Here is a 17,022-nt window from a genome sequence, read left to right as displayed (position 1 = left end):
ATTAACTTTTCTGTTATAAAAATCAGTAATCTTAAGATGAGATCGTAATGCTAAGGCGTTTTCGAATCTTTGAGTTTTGTGCACATTCTGTTAAGACAACATAACATTAATAAAGTCGAAGCCATTTTTACAGTTCTCTGCTCACGGTCACACTATTCAGTCGCAGTTAAGTTTTCATCAAGTACGGGTGTGTTTTGCGGACGTGTTGCGACGACGTATTAAAAACTTCGATAAGTGCTAAAAATGGGTAAAAAAAAACTACAATATCTCTTGTTTCAACGTATTTTGCCAAGTGTGCAAACTGTTTTGCGAGCTGCAGATGCAAGACATTTGCAAAAATTGAGTGGCGCTGTTTACAGATTTAATTAATTATGAGCCACATATGTACACACATGCATGCATGGATGTGAATCGTTCATGTGTGTATGTGTGTGTGTGTATTTACGGGCATGTACATATGTATTTGTAGAAGTGCTTGTGTGATGTGAACAGTGCGAGGCATGTGTATGTATGTACGGCCGGGTCGCTGTATATACATACATATGTATATAAATATATACTGTATATAGCAGATAAACACATATAAAAATACGAATATGTATATACATATACATACGTATTAATTATAATTAAAATGAGTGTAATTTGGAGACGCAAAAAACAAAAACAAAAAGGCCTAACCAGAACGATGTCGGCTTGTCGGCTTCGTCGTTCGCTAGTTTCTGAGTCGCGTGGTGACGCTTACATATCTCAAAAAAGTCACCACTAACAATAATAAGATATACTTAGAAAGAAAATCGGCTAAAACCAGCTAGCAGAGAGTAAACGCGTAGCAAACGGTATATCAATGCTCAAGTGCAAAATTAGAATATTAAATACAAGTTCATGGGAAAAGCAATGCGAAATGACAAATACCTAGAGTGTGTATGTGTTTCGTGTCTGGAGGGGCAATGTGATAAGTGAGCTTTTATATTGATGCCGCTGTCGCTGTCGTTTGTCGTATGACAAAATACGCAAAATTGATGCAACACATATTTACATATTTTAGTAAGCGACACGCAGGCAGGTACCGAGCCTACTGCTGTGTTACGACTGAATACACCACAGGCTTTTTTCTTTTCGCTGACCTGTGAAATAATAATGGAACTAGAAGCAGCAGCAGCGGCAACGAAGCAGTGGCGCACATGTGGGTGCCAGCCGAATCCCCCAACGAAATTAAAGCCGAGCCCCTGACGTAGTACAGAAGTAGGCAGGCAAACACAGGCTAGCTAGTTGGCTGGCAGTTGAGAAGCGTGGTGAATTTTACAGAAAACATAACAAAAGCCCACCATGTTGAGTTCCACTCGGCTTGCCTTGGCAGCACTCTGCTCTTTAGCTCTTGTTTTAGTCGTCTTCGTCGTGTGTGGGAGTGTAGAAGCAAACGCGTGCTACGTATATCGCATAGGAGCACCCGTAACATTGCGTGCGTGTGAATATGTTCATTTTTTCGCTGCCAGCTCAATTTGTATGAAGTAATAAAGGCTGTCTGCAATTAGTATTTCGTTGCGCGTAGTGTTAGCGAAAGGAAAAAAAAAAAAAAAAAAAAAACAATAACAAACAAGTGGAGCGACTGTAATTTTCATGCATCTTTAAGTTTGTTTCTATCTTTCTATCTTCTTCCCTAATTACAGCAAATAATTAAAAGTGAAAAGTGGTAAAGTGCAAAAAGCGGAAGAACAACAACAAATAAGCCGTAAGCAGCGCTGATTATAGCGCCCATAAACGAAGAGAACGAGGCGTGCCAAGTTTTCAAAGTACAAGTGCAAATTAAACCAACAGATTTTGTGGCGATGTCCACCGCCGAAACGGGGTCGTCGCCTGGCAAAAGCAACAGCAACAATAACAACGGCGTCGCTGCAGGCGGCAATGCGAAAGGTGTGCAGCGCCGACAATTGGTGAGTAATTGAACTAACATTGCCAACAACAATTATCAGAAAAAGAAGAGCCTAACGTACGATTTATACTGATAAGCCCAAAGAAAATCATTAGGGCGGCGCGAGATTGCGTATGCCGTTAACTGTCGAGTGCTGTCGTTGTCATTGTAAACTATCATTAGCAATCTATATAAATAAATGCACGCTCATTCACTACTCACTCACTCTCTAAAGCTCAAGTTCTATCTCCCACAACACACACACACACATTCACATAGATAAAGAGCAGTTCGCTCACAAAGACACAAGAGATGGTGAACCGTGCAGCAGCGGCAGTGCGCCCGTTGAGCACTGAAGCTCAACTGATGCCGCCGCATGACCATAAGCAGTTTCTTTGCCATTTTGTTTGTTACTGTTCGCATTTCGTTTTTAATTTAGTCTTTTACATTATTTTATGTTGTTTCTGTGTGTGTATGTGTGTGTGTGTGTTTGTGTGTATGAGTATGTTTGTAGTGCACTAGTATCTTCGTAGATAACAGCTATAGCAGATTTACATATTTATATGCGTATGATTGTGTGTGTGTGCTGGTGGTGTAGTGTGGTGTGTAAGCACGGTCACACTACATTTATAGTGATTATTTGAGCACTTCTTTGTGTGTGTGGTCTCTCTCGCTCTCTCTTTTTCTCTCTCCTTCGCTCTCTTTCGCATTGTCTGTTGTATCTTGTATTCACTTTGCTTGTGCATTTGATTAGCACCAAATTGGGACCGCAGCTGTTGCTGCCGCTCGTTGGCCAGGCCAACAACAGCAAACAGCAATAACAAAAACAACATGCGCATTCTACCTTCCTATCATCTGTATGCTGCCTTTGGCAATGTCATCTAAATTCATGAATATTTTAGTGCGCGCATCGTTACATACATAAATGCGTACAAATATACAAGCATACACATATCCGCGCTGCGTGGCTGCGTGGTTGCGTGGCTTTTCAAACACAGGAAGCCCGCTTTTTCTGGTTCTTGGTATTTTTTGTAAGAGATGAGCTAGCTTTTTGCACAGGAAGCACAGACAATAGTTGTAATTTGTTCATGTAGTGTAGTGTTTTAGTCAAGTATGATCGAATAAACTTAATAAACAAACAAAAATTTCTCTAAAAATGTGATAAGCAAACTAAAGCTTTTATTATTTCTCATATATTAAATTATATATTCAAGATGTTTCATATCCATGCATATATAAGTTAAACCACATATACAGTCTGATTTTTACCTCGATAGCTCTAACATTCAGCAAGCTGAACACGCTCACATCTCTAGCCGTGTGTTAGTTTCAACTCATGTGGCTTATGAAAAATTTATATCAAAAGCGACTAACTCAATCCCAGAGAGCACATGCTACAAACGCACATTTATCGCAGCTCGCCAGTGTTTGTGTATATGTATATACATATATGTGTGAGTGTGTTTGTGTTTGTAGATAGCTAACAGCAATTTTGTTGAGGGGCTCCGCATGTGACAGTGGCGGCCGTTCGCAATTAGCACCTTAATAGAATACATTAAGCTTAACCACACGGCAATCTGGCAAGGCGGCCGGTTAACGTTACGTTTGGTGACGCCACACCAAAACCAAAACAACAACGACAACATGATCAGAATCAGTAACAACTCGGTCCACTTCACTGCCGTCTTATGCTCGCACTTACTTACATACATACATCCATTCCCAGCACAAAAGTGACACGCACTTTAATGCTATGTTGTCGTATTTTTTCTACCTGTCGATTGCCCACTAGCGTTGCCAGACATTTGGCAGCCAAAACAAGCTTTTTCTGTCTCACAACAATAAGCAACCAGAAAAACAACAACAAACGTTTAGAACACGCCAAACAAGTTTCTGCATTGGCGTGGAGCAGACGATCGGTGGAAGTCGGACGAACGGGCGTGAAGCCAGCAAATCACTTAAAAAGGATATGAAATACACAGCGACCAAATGAGGACAGCTCCACGAAAATAGGAAAACAAAAAACGTTTATAGATTTTTTCAATACAAGTCCACCACAGCTGAGATTTACAGAGTTGCTAAAATGCAAAAATAACTCAAAGCCACAGACAAACATGCACATGCACGTATTCATGTGAGCGTGTGTGCCTGCGGATATTCGTATGCGTGTTTGTTTGCATGCGAGGGGCTCTTGTTAATAAAGATGATGGACGAAAAACGCAACAGTCGTTTTCACTACCGCCCGCTAGCCGGCGCTGTAGCATATACCATAAAAAAAAATCACACACACACACATATGAAGAACACATACACATGCAATATTATTCAAAGTGCAAGGCCGGTGCATGCGCACAGAAAGGAGACAGCAACAGGAGCTCACTCTGCCTGCCGCTGTCGACAATACGATTTCCATTGCCCTTTACGAAATGCATGCAAATATGCTGCCCTGAAGGCGCCCTCATCATTAACAATAGCGACCGAGTGGTGGTGGTGTGCTTGGCTTTGCCGCCGAAACTGCCAGAAAATACGACCATGAAATTGAAATAATAGCAGCTCCGCAATGAATGTAGTGTGTCGCTTTCGGAGGCGAGCCAGCGAATGAAAACGAAATGATATAAACGACGGACTTTAAACGAATGGGTCGAGCCCCATTCGGCGGCCAAAGGTGCTCGAGAGCGGCAGAAAGTGAGAGAGAGAGAGCCATCTGCTGTGGTGAATAGAGCGAATGGCCGCTAATATGGTGTGTAGAGCGAACGTGAATCATTTGATGGCATCAGCAGCAGCAGCGATAGCGTTAGCGACAGCGACGTCAGCTGCGAAACAGGCCACAGCGTTGCCGCCGCCCTCTGTGTATATTTTTAGGCATTTACTCGGTGTTTCGATTCCCGGTTAGCCATTTATTAATGCGTTTCGTTCTCTCTTTCTCTTCCAACATAGCGCGAGCGCAAGCAGCGCAAACTTTACCTTGAGGAATGTTTACTGGGCGACGATGACGCGGAAGGCGCGCGCGGCTTCAGTGTGGCCGAAAAGCTCGAGTCCTCCAAGTTCGCGCAGGCCGGCATGGTGCGGGAGATGCGCGGCTGCGATTTAACAGTTTCGTAAGTTGAAATTTAACACATTTTGCTGATCGTAACTAGCTCCAACATTTATTGTGAATTCTGTGCTCAAAAAAAAATTTAAATATATAAAATTTCTAAATGACTTAAAGCTTATACAAAATCAAATATAATTTTTAACTTTCTTTAAAAATTTTAGTTGAAATTCAATTAATATTTTAATACTAATTTGTCTTAGAGATCTTGCCAATAATTAATAATTTCAATCCTTCCTACAGTTTCCTACAGCAGCATGGTTTCAATATACCTTTGCTGTTTAGGGAAAAGAACGGCTTGGGGCTGCGTATGCCCGATGCCCAGGAGTTTACGGTGAACGATGTGCGTCTGTGTGTGGGATCACGTCGTTTGCTGGACGTTATGGATGTCAACACGCAGAAGAATCTGCAGATGACGATGAAGGAATGGCAGCAATACTATGATAATCCGCAAAAGGATCGTCTGCTGAATGTTATATCTTTGGAATTCTCGCATACAAGACTCGATAATTTTGTCCAAAGTCCAGAGATAGTGCGACAGATCGACTGGGTCGATGTGGTATGGCCCAAGCAGCTAAAAGATGCGCAAAAAGAGGGCACCAACCTGCTGGGCGGCATGATGTATCCCAAAGTGCAAAAGTATTGCCTCATGTCCGTTAAGAACTGCTATACAGATTTCCACATTGATTTTGGTGGTACCTCTGTCTGGTATCACATATTGAAGGGCAGCAAAGTGTTTTGGCTAATCCCACCCACCGACCGCAATTTGCAGCTGTACGAGAAATGGGTGCTGTCTGGTAAGCAGGCGGATGTATTCTTTGGCGATACGGTCGAGAAGTGTGCACGGGTCTATCTTACGGCTGGCAATACGTTCTTTATACCCACCGGCTGGATACATGCCGTCTATACACCCACCCAATCTTTGGTCTTTGGCGGCAATTTCCTGCACTCCTTTGGCATTGTGAAGCAGCTGAAGACGGCCAGCGTTGAGGATAATACGAAGGTGCCACAAAAGTTTCGCTATCCATTTTTCACGGAAATGTTGTGGTATGTCCTGGCGCGCTATGTCTACACACTGTTGGGTCACTCGCATCTGGAGGGGGAGCCGTCGGTCAGTGAGATCGAAATGTCCGCCCGCCCGCACATCCATCTCACCCACTACGAGCTCTTTGGGCTCAAGGAGATTGTCATGTACTTGTACGATCTGCCACCTCAGAAAAAGAATGTGCCCAGTCTTGTCCTGGATCCGGTTGCCCTCATCAAGGATGTGCGCACGCTGGTCGAGCGACATTGCAAGGATCAACAGGATTTGGCTGTGACAGGCATGTCTGTCCTACGGCCCGCTGCCGAACATCAGCCCGTGTTTCAGCTGTACGATCGCACCCGCGTCAAGCAGGAGATCAAACAGGAGATAGCTCGCAAAAATGCGGAAGTCATACGTGAACAGCAGCAGCTGGAGGCGGCCAGGGAAGCTGAATCAGAGGCAGGCCACGGCGGTCACAACAGCTCGAACAATGGCTGTAACAACGTCAACTCCTCCAGTGGCAACAATAACAACCACAGCTACAGCAGCCAGGGCGTGGAGTACAGCAATGGGGTGTTGAAGAAGGAGCATCTGGAAAATGGCTCATCCACAGGACATGGATCACAACAAGGTGTGTATCTTTGTATAAAATCCTTCCGCCATTGCTTTCTATATCTCATCTAATCTCAGATTGAAAGTTGAACCCAAATTATTTATTGCTATTATCTTAACACTGTTCCAACTCCATTCGTAGAAGCCACCTTTGTGCTGCCCACGGACACGCTGAAGTATCGACCACCCAAGAAGATGCATTTGGCAAATGCTGTGGCAGCTGCTGCCGGCAGCAGCACCAGCAGCAACGGTAACAACACCAACAACAACAACAGCAGCAGCCAAGCTCATAGCAGTAGTCCCACTAATGTGGGGAACAACAGTAATGCCGTTAGTGTGATTGCCACCAGCTCCAACTATGCGGATGGCAGCATGAGCACGTCGTTGGACAATTGCTTGTCTCCGGGTGAGGCGAGTGCCAAGCTGTCGCCACACTTGACGGGCACCGGACAGCCGAGGCGACGGCGCACGCGCTGCAAGAACTGTGCCGCCTGTCAGCGCTCCGATTGCGGCACGTGCCCCTTTTGCATGGACATGGTGAAGTTCGGTGGGCCGGGACGGGCCAAGCAGACGTGTATGATGCGACAGTGCCTGTCGCCCATGCTGCCAGTGACGGCGCAGTGCGTCTACTGTCATCTGGACGGCTGGCGGCAGATGCCCGTGTCGCCCCAAACCAAGCAGCTGGCCTCCCTGGAGGGTCCCTCTGCGCTGATGGAGTGTTCCGTTTGCTACGAAATCGCTCATCCGGACTGTGCGTTATCCCAGCTGGATGGCACCGACGATGCTGCCGATGCCAAGGGCATTGTCAACGAGGATCTGCCCAATAGCTGGGAGTGCCCCAGTTGCTGTCGCTCTGGCAAGAATTACGATTACAAAGTGAGTATTGTGAAATAACATAATTCTTTTAATAACATCACTCTCGATTAACATTTCACATATTGTTGGGTAACGTCCGTGTGACTTTGCTACTTATACTATTCCATTTGCTTAACATAACATGCATATGTTAGGCAGCACTTTAACAGCACTCAAATGTGCAACCTGCAAGCCGCCTCTCTTTAACTGTTAACACCAAATACAAACATGAAATCTGTAAATAACAGAACCTTTACATCACTCAACTGCCGAACAGACGTGCGTATTTATTGTAATTGTTTTCCACGTTCCGATTGCAGCCGCGACATTTTCGCGCTCGCCAAAAATCATCGGAGGTACGACGCGTTTCTGTTTCGCATGGCAACAACACCAGCGATGGTCAGGAGGGAGCTGGAGGTGCAGCTGGAGTAGGTAGCATTTTGCCACCGCCTGTTGGACAATACAATGATTTTGTGTTTACGAGCGAATCGGAAATGGAGTCGGGCAGCATGCATACGACGCACTGGAAACACGGTCTCAAGCGTCATCATCAGCTGGAAGTGAAGACGGAGCGCAACAACAGCTGTGACACGCCCTCGCCGGGCATATCACCCAATGCGTCGCATCTGCTGGGCGAGAAGGTGAAACGGCGCAAGAGCGACGACGGCACTAGCGTCAGCAGCAGCATGCATGAGAGCAACGATGCGCCCTGCTCCAGTTCCATGGAGGCTACAAGTGGAGCGGGCACTGGTGCGGCATCCACAGGACATGGCGGAGGGGGCGGTGGCTCACGCAAAAAGAACTCCATACGCTCACAGCTGGCGCAACAGATGCTTAACTCGTCGACGCGTGTGCTGAAGAAGCCACAGTATGTGGTGCGTCCAGCGTGCGCGGTCAGCTCCAGTCTAATCGGATCTGGTTTGAGTAACGGCGCCATAAATGGGCTCAACAATGGAGCCGGCACAAGTGCTGCAGCAGGCTTAGCTGGTGCTGTCAGCAGTGTTACTGGTGGAGCACAGCACAGCAATGGCGCCAACGGGCACAGCCATCACCATGCGCACCATGGCAGTGGCAACAGTCACAGTCACGGTCACAGTCATAGTAATAGCAGCGCCCACAATTTGGCACTGGATCCAACTGTGCTGAAGATCATATTCCGTTATCTGCCGCCCGAGACGCTCGTCACGTGCTGTTTGGTGTGCAAGGCATGGTCAAATGCCGCTGTCGATCCCGATCTCTGGAAGCGCATGAACTGTGCTGAGCTTAAAATATCCGCTTCTCTATTGACGGCCATTGTGCGGCGGCAGCCGGAGCATTTGATATTGGACTGGACGCAGCTGGCCAAGCGGCAACTGGCCTGGTTGGTGGCTCGCCTGCCCGCCCTCAAGAATCTCTCCTTGCAGAATTGCCCCATCCAGGCGGTGCTGGCGCTGCACACCTGCCTCTGCCCTCCTTTGCAAATACTCGACTTGAGTTTTGTGCGAGGCTTGAATGACGCGGCCATCCGGGACATACTGTCGCCGCCGAAGGATTCGCGTCCGGGTCTGAGTGATTCAAAGACACGGCTGCGTGATCTCAAAACGCTGAAGCTAGCCGGCACTGACATCTCGGACGTGGCTGTGCGTTATATAATGCAGTCGTTGCCACATCTCAAACACTTAGATCTCTCCTCGTGCCAGCGCATCACCGACGCAGGCGTGGCACAGATTGGCACCTCGCCCACGGCCATTGAACGGCTGTCGGAGCTTAATTTGAGCGCCTGTCGCCTGGTATCCGAGAACTCGCTGGAGCATCTGTCCAAGTGCGAAAGTCTTATCTGGCTGGACTTGCGGCATGTGCCGCAGGTGAGCACCCAGTCCGTAATACGCTTCGCCAGCAATTCCAAGCATGATCTTTGTGTCAAGGACATCAAGTTGGTGGAGCGTCGCCGGCTCTCCTTAACCAACAGCTGGCGTGACTGAGGGCCGACCAGCAGATAGCAGAGGCGACGCCAACGGCAATTGTGTACATTTACTGGCTGAATCTTAAGCGGATCTATATAGATATCCTGCAGCATGGGCTATGGGCACCTCTCTCTCACACACACACACACACACAAACACCCACACTCTCCTTGTTTTGACTCGTGTTTAGCTATTAAGTCTCTGCCTGTTCTGTAATTGTAATTATGTTTGGGGCATGCTCTGATTTACGCTAGGGACTGTATTTATTGCCAGCACACAAGGAACATCCTCACCTAAACCCGCCAGAGAAACACCTTAAACTAGACCATCGGAGCCATTCAAAGATGTAGCAATAGACAGTTTCAAAATAGAAGAAAACCAAAGAATTATGTTTCTAAACAGCAGCAGATAGAGCAAGCAAAATAAGAAAACTAAGCCTATGCCCTTCGCATTGGATATATATACTATATATCGCATATTGTACACTAAAAATTAGCATAAACAAATTCTACCTTGATGTCAAGTGTTTTAAAAGACACATTAATATATCATCTTGCCGAAAATTATTTAAACCTCTTAAGTTAAAAGCGGTTTCTGTATTGCAATATTCCCTTTAAGACATTATGTGCAATTCCCTTTTTATGGAACATAGAAGAATCTAAGCTCTAACATTTAATTATTTTCTATATACATGATTAATTTGCTGTGATTTTTATGTTTAAATTTACATTTAGCTGTTTATTCTTCCAATAGAGAAATATTTTAGAATCGAAATTTATGTTTCGTCTGCAAACATGCAAATCTTAATTTTTAACTAAAATTTATCTTGAGTGATTAATGACAAATTTACAAAACAAAAAATGTTTAATGTGCAATATATTTAGGGTTTTAAAGCTCTATGAAACAATGCGAAGGGTATTGTGAATTGCGGCCTTGCCGAATTACTTCAAATGCAATTAACGTAGATTTTATATTTAATTAAATCTTGTTCATTTCTCTTAAGCATATTTGGAACAATATGTAGTGATAGGTTGAGGTGTATATCTATATATACGATATTCGATATTCGATATGCAATAAGTACAGACATATGAGTATATATATTAGCATTCCCAAGCATGGGTCATATAGTGTGTGTGTTAATTGTTTATTCGATTGCAAATTGGAATCTGAGTGTCATATATTATATATACCTATAGAAATTGTATCTAAGCACATTTAAGGATGCCAATCTTATAGAGAGCTCACGCACTTAGGCAAGGCTACTGAGCAGGAATTAAACTTAGCTTAGTTCAAACGCGTCTCCCTATTAACTGCAGTTGGTTTTTAGATCGATATGCATATATATATATATCTATATAGAATACACTCCCATTAGGTCTGCCCCGACTAGAGTACCATGTTCCCTCAGCCTTTCTCTTCCCAGTAGAAGCTCAAAGATCAGGCACATTTATAAAGCACGAAAGAAATATCGTTAAATATATAAGCATAGTGATAAAGTGGCTAAACAATTATTTAGCATATATATATATTAAAAAAAAAAAAATATATATATATATATATATACATATAAATGCATACATAAATTTGTATGAGCAAATAAGAATTATACTTGTACACCTACATAAATACGTATATTTAATGTTTTACAACATCAATTATAATAAATAGTTCATAATGTTTAAAATAAATTAAAAGAAATGTGTTTTTATCTCGGAATCGAATTTTAAGCATCTAAAAATAAATTCAGATAGTTATTCATATTTGAGAAATTTATTTATAAATGTTTTATTTCCTCATTTGTCATGCTCGATTTCCCTAAATTGTGTAATATATATTATTAAAATATATATTTTGTATAATTAAATGATTTCAGATTATAATATATCCGTTTCAGATTCATGTAAAATAAGCTTTACATTTGTTTCATTGCTTTTGATTCGTTTAAAAATCAATAACTGTTTTCCTTAGAAATCAATATTAATTTAATTACATATTTATAGTATATGTATTTGATATTATTATTTATTTTGTATTCTGCAAAGAATCATTTTCGCATGATCACACAGTCAAAACTGAATCATTTAAAGACAATTTTGAATCAGAAAAGTTTAGATATATTTTGAAATAGGCTTAAACAAAATAAAGGTAATTAGGTATAATATAATATTCTATGAAACTGCTAATTATATAAATATTCAATTAGAATATTCTTAAGCTTTCATGCAAATCCTGAAAGGAATTTCCGTTCTGAACTAATTTAGTATTTAGCCGATTTGTAGTCTGGTTCATCTCCGCCTCCATCCTTGGGCAGCTTGCGCTTCTGTATGATACCCTGTAAAAATAGAATGCAAATTAGTAGCAGATTCTAGCTTATGTTAAGCCAAATCTCACTTGGATTTTTTGCCACTCGCGATCGAGCTCGGCTTTTTCGTTCTTCTCGGTTTTGTTTTTGCGCGTCTTGCGACCATCCTGCATCTTAACTCCGTACTGGAAGGCAGCTTTGGGCAGCGCCTCCTTCGTGCTCATGTAGTCCGAGTACTCTTCCTGCGTATCAAAGTCCCAGCGTCCGATCGGGCCCTTCTTGTTACCCAAGTCCATTTTTGTATAGTCCACCTCATCATCTGAATCATCAATGGCATCGTTCATCTCCTCCAGACCCGGATAGCATTCAGCATAGCCCTCCGGTTCGTTGGCAAAACGTGACGCCATCGCCTTGGATATCTTTGGAGGTGGCGGTATACTTGTTATTACCGGCTCCGGCTCGGCGGGTGCATCTCCGAAGTAGGATTGCCCCGTTGTTGGCTTCGACTGATGCCGATCACTGCGCGAGTTTGAGGGCTGATAATCGCCCACATCATCGTAGATGCTGTCGCCCACAGCTTTCGAGGTTTTGCTGCCGCTGCTGCTGCTCGGCATTGAGCTGCTGCCACTGGAAGCTGCGCCACTGGCGCTGCTGTTGCCGCCACGCACATTCTCCACTTCCTTCTCATAGAACAGGGGCTTATCCTTGTCGCGCTTCTTGTTCTTCTTGTTGCGTCCACCGGCTCGCAGGTAGCTCAGAATTTGGGACAGCTTATTGATGACAATGTCGTTCGTGGTCAGTGTTGCAATGTCCTCTCGCGGCACGGGCACCTCATACTTGGAGCGCTTCAGCGTCGTCGGTATATCCATGTCCATCTCATCCTCCATGTCGATCACATAGGCCATGCGTCCGGGCGCAAACAGCTCATTGCGGGGCACCTCCTTGGAGCGCCGCGCCTGTATGAGATTATATATGTTGCGTGCCATGGGACCGTTGATCGCATTTATGTCCTCAGCCTCGCGACGTTCGGCCTCCAATTGCTCCGCGGCGGCTGCTTCTTCGGCCAACTTTTCTCGTGCCAAGGCAGCGGCCAGTTCCTCCTCTTCGGCTTCCTTGCTGTGCAGCTCGGATCGCACCTTCTGCAGCAGGGCGTAATCAAGACCCTTCACCAAATGCGTATGCTTCATGTCACCGCCCAAGAATTTTGACTCCTGTATGATACGACGTCGGCGCTCTGCTGCATCCACTCCAGATTTCATATCTGGTGCCACGGCCCTATAGGCATTTGTGCTGCTGCCATGACCGGGCGTGCTGGCATTCTGATAGTCCGGATTGGCATTGTCACGACGTTCGCGGGCACGATCTCTGTACTTTTCCGAGAGTTCCTGCAGCTTGACATCCTCCTGCTTCTTGAGTGCTGCATAGAAGTTCTTTTTCTTGCGACGTAGGTCATTTCGTTCGCTGCTACTCTGGCTTTTCTTCTTTTCACCGACAGCAGAAGGCGTGGCAAACTGGGCGGTGGCCAGGTAACCGCTGCCTGCGCTGCTCGAGGATCCTGGTGGCGGGGCACGCGGCGTGGCCAGCAGCTTTCGAAAATCATCGTTGGTGAGGCGTACCGAAGGCGGCGCTTCCAAATGCGCATCCGACATGGCAACAAGCAATTACCTCTCTCGTTTATGTATCTTCAGAATAAATTATTTTTATATTTATGTAGTTTCTTCTACTACATAAACGAAAATTTTAGGTATATATCGATTATTAAGCTATCGGAATTATATCAGCTGATGACGGAGGCGGAACGTTCATTTGATCAAAGCTCAAGAACTAGAAAATTAACATAAATAAATAAAAACACAAACTACACATTGGCAAACAAAATTAGTATTATATTTATTTAGTTGGTTTGCATTTTCCTTTCATTTTAATTATTGAGAATAATATTCGATAATAGCAGGCGTATGTTGTGACTGCTGTTAAATAACAGCTGATAGTGCCAGGGCTACTAAGTACTCCCAAATATAAACAAAAAGCCAAAACACAGCTGACAATAAATACAAACTCCCAAATAAATTTAATTACACAAAATGCTACAATTCCTGCGCAATCTGCCGAAAATCGAGCTGCACGCTCATCTAAATGGCAGTTTGAACATTGACAGCATCCGCGAATTGGCGGCGAAAGTTTATGGCGTTCAGACAAAAGAATTTTCTACATTATGCGAGCGTTTCATTAAATTCGAGAAGGGCGCGAAGTTGGACGACTGCTTCGAAAAGTTTGGCTTCGTGCATGAGCTGACTTCCACCAAAGAGGGTCTGGAGTACGCCACCGAATTGGTTATACGGGACTTCGCCAAGGATAATGTCATATATGTGGAGCTGCGCACCACGCCCAAGGCGAACGGAAATATGTCCCGTCGTTCGTATCTGGACACCGTTCTGGGTGTCATAAAAAAGAAGTCCGATCTGTATAAGATCAAGGTAAAATTACTGCCGTCCATAAACCGTGCCGAGCCAGTGGCCGTGGCTGAGGAAACTGTCGCCTTAGCGGTGGAACTAGCCACAGTCGAGCCAGAAATTATAGTTGGGATTGATTTTAGCGGAAATCCGAATCAGGGCAATTTTAAGGACTTCATACCAGTATTAAGCAAGGCACGAAACCATGGTCTAAAGCTGGCCATGCATTGTGCCGAAGTGGATAATCCAGTAGAGATTAGAGAGATGATTCGCTTTGGCATGTCGCGCTGCGGCCATGGCACATATTTATCTGACTCTGGTTTCGAGCATATGAAGGAGGAAAATATACCCATTGAGTGCTGTTTGACGAGCAACGTCAAGTCCGGAACTGTGGCCAACATTGGGGTTCATCATCTCAAGCAGCTGATGGCAACATGTGCACCAAAAGTTCTTTGTACTGATGACAGTGGCGTATTCGATACGACATTATCGGACGAATTCTTCCTGGCAACAGAATCTTTCGGTTTGACCAAGAGTCAATGCATCGCGCTGACAATGGAGGCGGTGGAGCATGCGTTTGCCACTAGAGAAGAGAAACTAATGCTGAAAATGCAGATTTATAAATATACAAGGCTTCAGAATAAATAAAATGTGCCCTTAAGATTTCTATTGAAATTGCCAAATTCTATAATTTTTCCACTAGCTGAAATCGGCTAAGCGCCAAACTGCTTTTCACTCTCTCTGTTTAGCTAACAGACTGCGAGCGCAACTGTTGCTCTCTGTGAGAAATTATTCAACTCTGTTAGATATATGTTAACATAACAGCTTCATGGCACTGCAACGTTGCGGTGCTTGAATAACAAAGTTGATTTAATACATTATCAATGAATGCAGCTGAATATATTATAGCACTAGATGCAAATATTTTTCAGTTGGTTGAAAGAATATTGTTAATTTCAGATCAAGAAATTACATATCTCTGGATTTTTAACAAATCTGAAATATAAAGCTAAAAAGCTTTTTACGCTAGTTGCGCATCTCTTGCTGGAATCGGTCTGTTAAATAACCGAACTTGATTTAACAGTTGGTAGTAGTGTGATGCTCTCGTGATCGATTTAAACTCACGACAGAACAACTAGACGCACATATATAATGGTCACATTTTTTACTTGAGTCTTGAAATTATATTGAATTAGTGTTAAGGTATATATGCATTGGCATAGCATTTGAAATGATGAAGACTTAAAATAATAAAGTTGATTTTAAAATAATTATGTTGAATTGAGCGACATCGTGCCATGTTGGCACACGCGTTCATCTCTACGCTGTTATTGGCGCGCTCTTATAAGAAAAGTTAACAGTGTTTTCCGCCAGTAATACTTCTCTTGTCCGTGCGTATCGTCGCGTCACTGCGTCGCTTCGTTCGCCGCTGGTATTTTCGCTACGTTGTTTATGTGTTCGTAAATAATGATTAAGTGTCAAATAATTTTTTAAATAATCAGCCGAAAATCATTGATGATGATTAGCTATTAAATTATGAAATTTCATACGTATTTGCAAAAATATAAAGCATTTTTATAACGAATGCCGCGCTGCTAACAACAACAATTTGCTATTGTTTAACAACCACAACAACAAGAACAGTGCCCGCATACACAGAAATCCAAAATCTAAGCGCCATTCCGAAAGTCCATGAAAAAAGAAGCACAAAGTGCACACAAGTGCTGTTATTACCATTGGTGTAGGCGTGCGTGTGCATTGGCGTATGTGTGCGAGTGTGTGTGACCGAGCATGTGTTTGTGATGTTAAATGTTGTTGTTACTTAGCCCATTCCGCAATCTAGTAAAATATTCAAATATATATTTATACATGTATATGTATAAATAAATATTTCAGCATAAACACAAATAATTTTGTTGCAAGGTGCAAACAACTATTAAGCAACCATTTACAGTTTAAAGGTTAGTAATACAAAAATTAGATATGTATATAATAATATGTTGTGGAAATCACAAATGATGAAAGTACCGTTTTGTGCGTGCTGTCCTCACGTGTGTGTGTGTGTGTCTGTGTGGGTGTAACAGAGCGCGCGCGCATTTTTGTTTTTGTTTTGCTTTTGCTTTTACTTTTGCCAAATAACACAAAATGCGGTCGCCGTCGACGAGGCTAAAAATGATTCAAATATTTGCGCTAATGTGTAAAAATACGCTGCTGCAGCTTGTTGCATGCAACGTGCGCCGACGGCGGCGACAATTCAGCTCCCGTTTTTCGTTTCATTTCATTTTCGTCTCCTGTTTTGCTTTTGAACCTGTCAGCATGCACATTTTCTGTAGCCGTTGCGTTTGTCTCTCTTCTCATTGTTGCATTTTTGCCGTTGCTTATTTTCTCTCTGTGTGTGTGGTTGTGTGTGTGTGAGTGTATGTGTGTGTTTTTGATTTTTTTATGCGAAGCTACATTTCTTATATGCACACACACAACGACAATGTAGGCATGCAAGCATGCCCGTGTTATTTGGTGTTGTCTTCGTTCGCTTTGTTTGTTTGTTTGTGATACCGGTTTTGCTCTTTCACTCTCCTACAGCTACGCTACATTTTGTCTTCCTGCTGCTCTCACAACGCGCTCTTCTACTCTTTATGTGGTTGTTGTTGTTTTTGTTGCTGCACAGGTAGTTGGTGCTCATAGTTTACTTTTAGATTTCTTTTCTACGCTTCTGTGCGTGTACAATGTTGTTGTTGTTATTTCTTTCCCGTTTGCTTTGTCTTAATTATGTTTTATTTGCTCTCAGCAATTATTAATCTGATTTCTGATTTTCTGTCTCTCTGTGGCT

The 17,022-nt window shown here is 43.5% G+C and overlaps 4 protein-coding genes across 14 annotated transcripts in view; 3 read left to right on the top strand and 1 right to left on the bottom strand.

Annotated features, from left to right (window-relative positions):
* Positions 1-101: 101 nt before the first annotated feature.
* Kdm2 (Lysine demethylase 2) lies at positions 102-11,138 on the top strand. 7 transcript variants are annotated; one of them, XM_018000017.2, is made up of 7 exons: positions 102-247; positions 1,671-1,777; positions 1,814-1,934; positions 4,850-5,010; positions 5,247-6,658; positions 6,782-7,515; positions 7,815-11,138. In XM_018000017.2, the coding sequence occupies exons 3-7, from the start codon at positions 1,830-1,832 to the stop codon at positions 9,453-9,455; spliced, it is 4,053 nt and encodes a 1,350-aa protein (XP_017855506.1). In that variant the 5' UTR covers positions 102-247; positions 1,671-1,777; positions 1,814-1,829; the 3' UTR covers positions 9,456-11,138. The 7 variants fall into 7 exon arrangements, with proteins under 7 accessions (XP_017855506.1, XP_089319769.1, XP_089319739.1 ...); XM_089463638.1 differs by lacking the exon at positions 102-247 and adding an exon at positions 853-1,511; XM_089463643.1 differs by having other exon boundaries at positions 1,671-1,934; positions 6,785-7,515.
* Positions 11,139-11,531: 393 nt separating this feature from the next.
* Positions 11,532-13,532, bottom strand: beag (IC cytokine homolog beag). Its single transcript, XM_018000250.2, has 2 exons — positions 11,832-13,532; positions 11,532-11,772 (listed from the first exon to the last, which is right to left on the bottom strand). The coding sequence occupies exons 1-2, from the start codon at positions 13,389-13,391 to the stop codon at positions 11,698-11,700; spliced, it is 1,635 nt and encodes a 544-aa protein (XP_017855739.1). The 5' UTR covers positions 13,392-13,532; the 3' UTR covers positions 11,532-11,697.
* A 157-nt stretch (positions 13,533-13,689) lies between these two features.
* Positions 13,690-14,870, top strand: Ada (adenosine deaminase-like protein). The gene has a single exon (XM_018000515.2). The coding sequence runs from the start codon at positions 13,827-13,829 to the stop codon at positions 14,841-14,843; it is 1,017 nt and encodes a 338-aa protein (XP_017856004.1). The 5' UTR covers positions 13,690-13,826; the 3' UTR covers positions 14,844-14,870.
* A 688-nt stretch (positions 14,871-15,558) lies between these two features.
* Positions 15,559-17,022, top strand: part of Fur1 (Furin-like protease 1) — a 173,982-nt gene continuing 172,518 nt past the window's right edge. For all 5 annotated transcript variants that reach the window (XM_018019270.2, XM_089476491.1, XM_089476495.1 and 2 more), the window contains exon 1: positions 15,559-16,156. The gene's annotated coding sequence lies outside the window, so the exon portion shown is untranslated. The remainder of the gene's footprint in view (positions 16,157-17,022) is intronic.

The sequence above is a fragment of the Drosophila arizonae genome, chromosome 2 (genome assembly GCF_054131065.1).
Source record: "Drosophila arizonae isolate 15081-1271.41 chromosome 2, UAZ_ARI_1.0, whole genome shotgun sequence".
NCBI classification, from domain to species: Eukaryota; Metazoa; Arthropoda; class Insecta; order Diptera; family Drosophilidae; genus Drosophila; species Drosophila arizonae.
The sequence above is the reverse complement of the archived record's forward strand: the minus strand, read 5'-3'. Positions and strand labels throughout refer to the sequence as shown.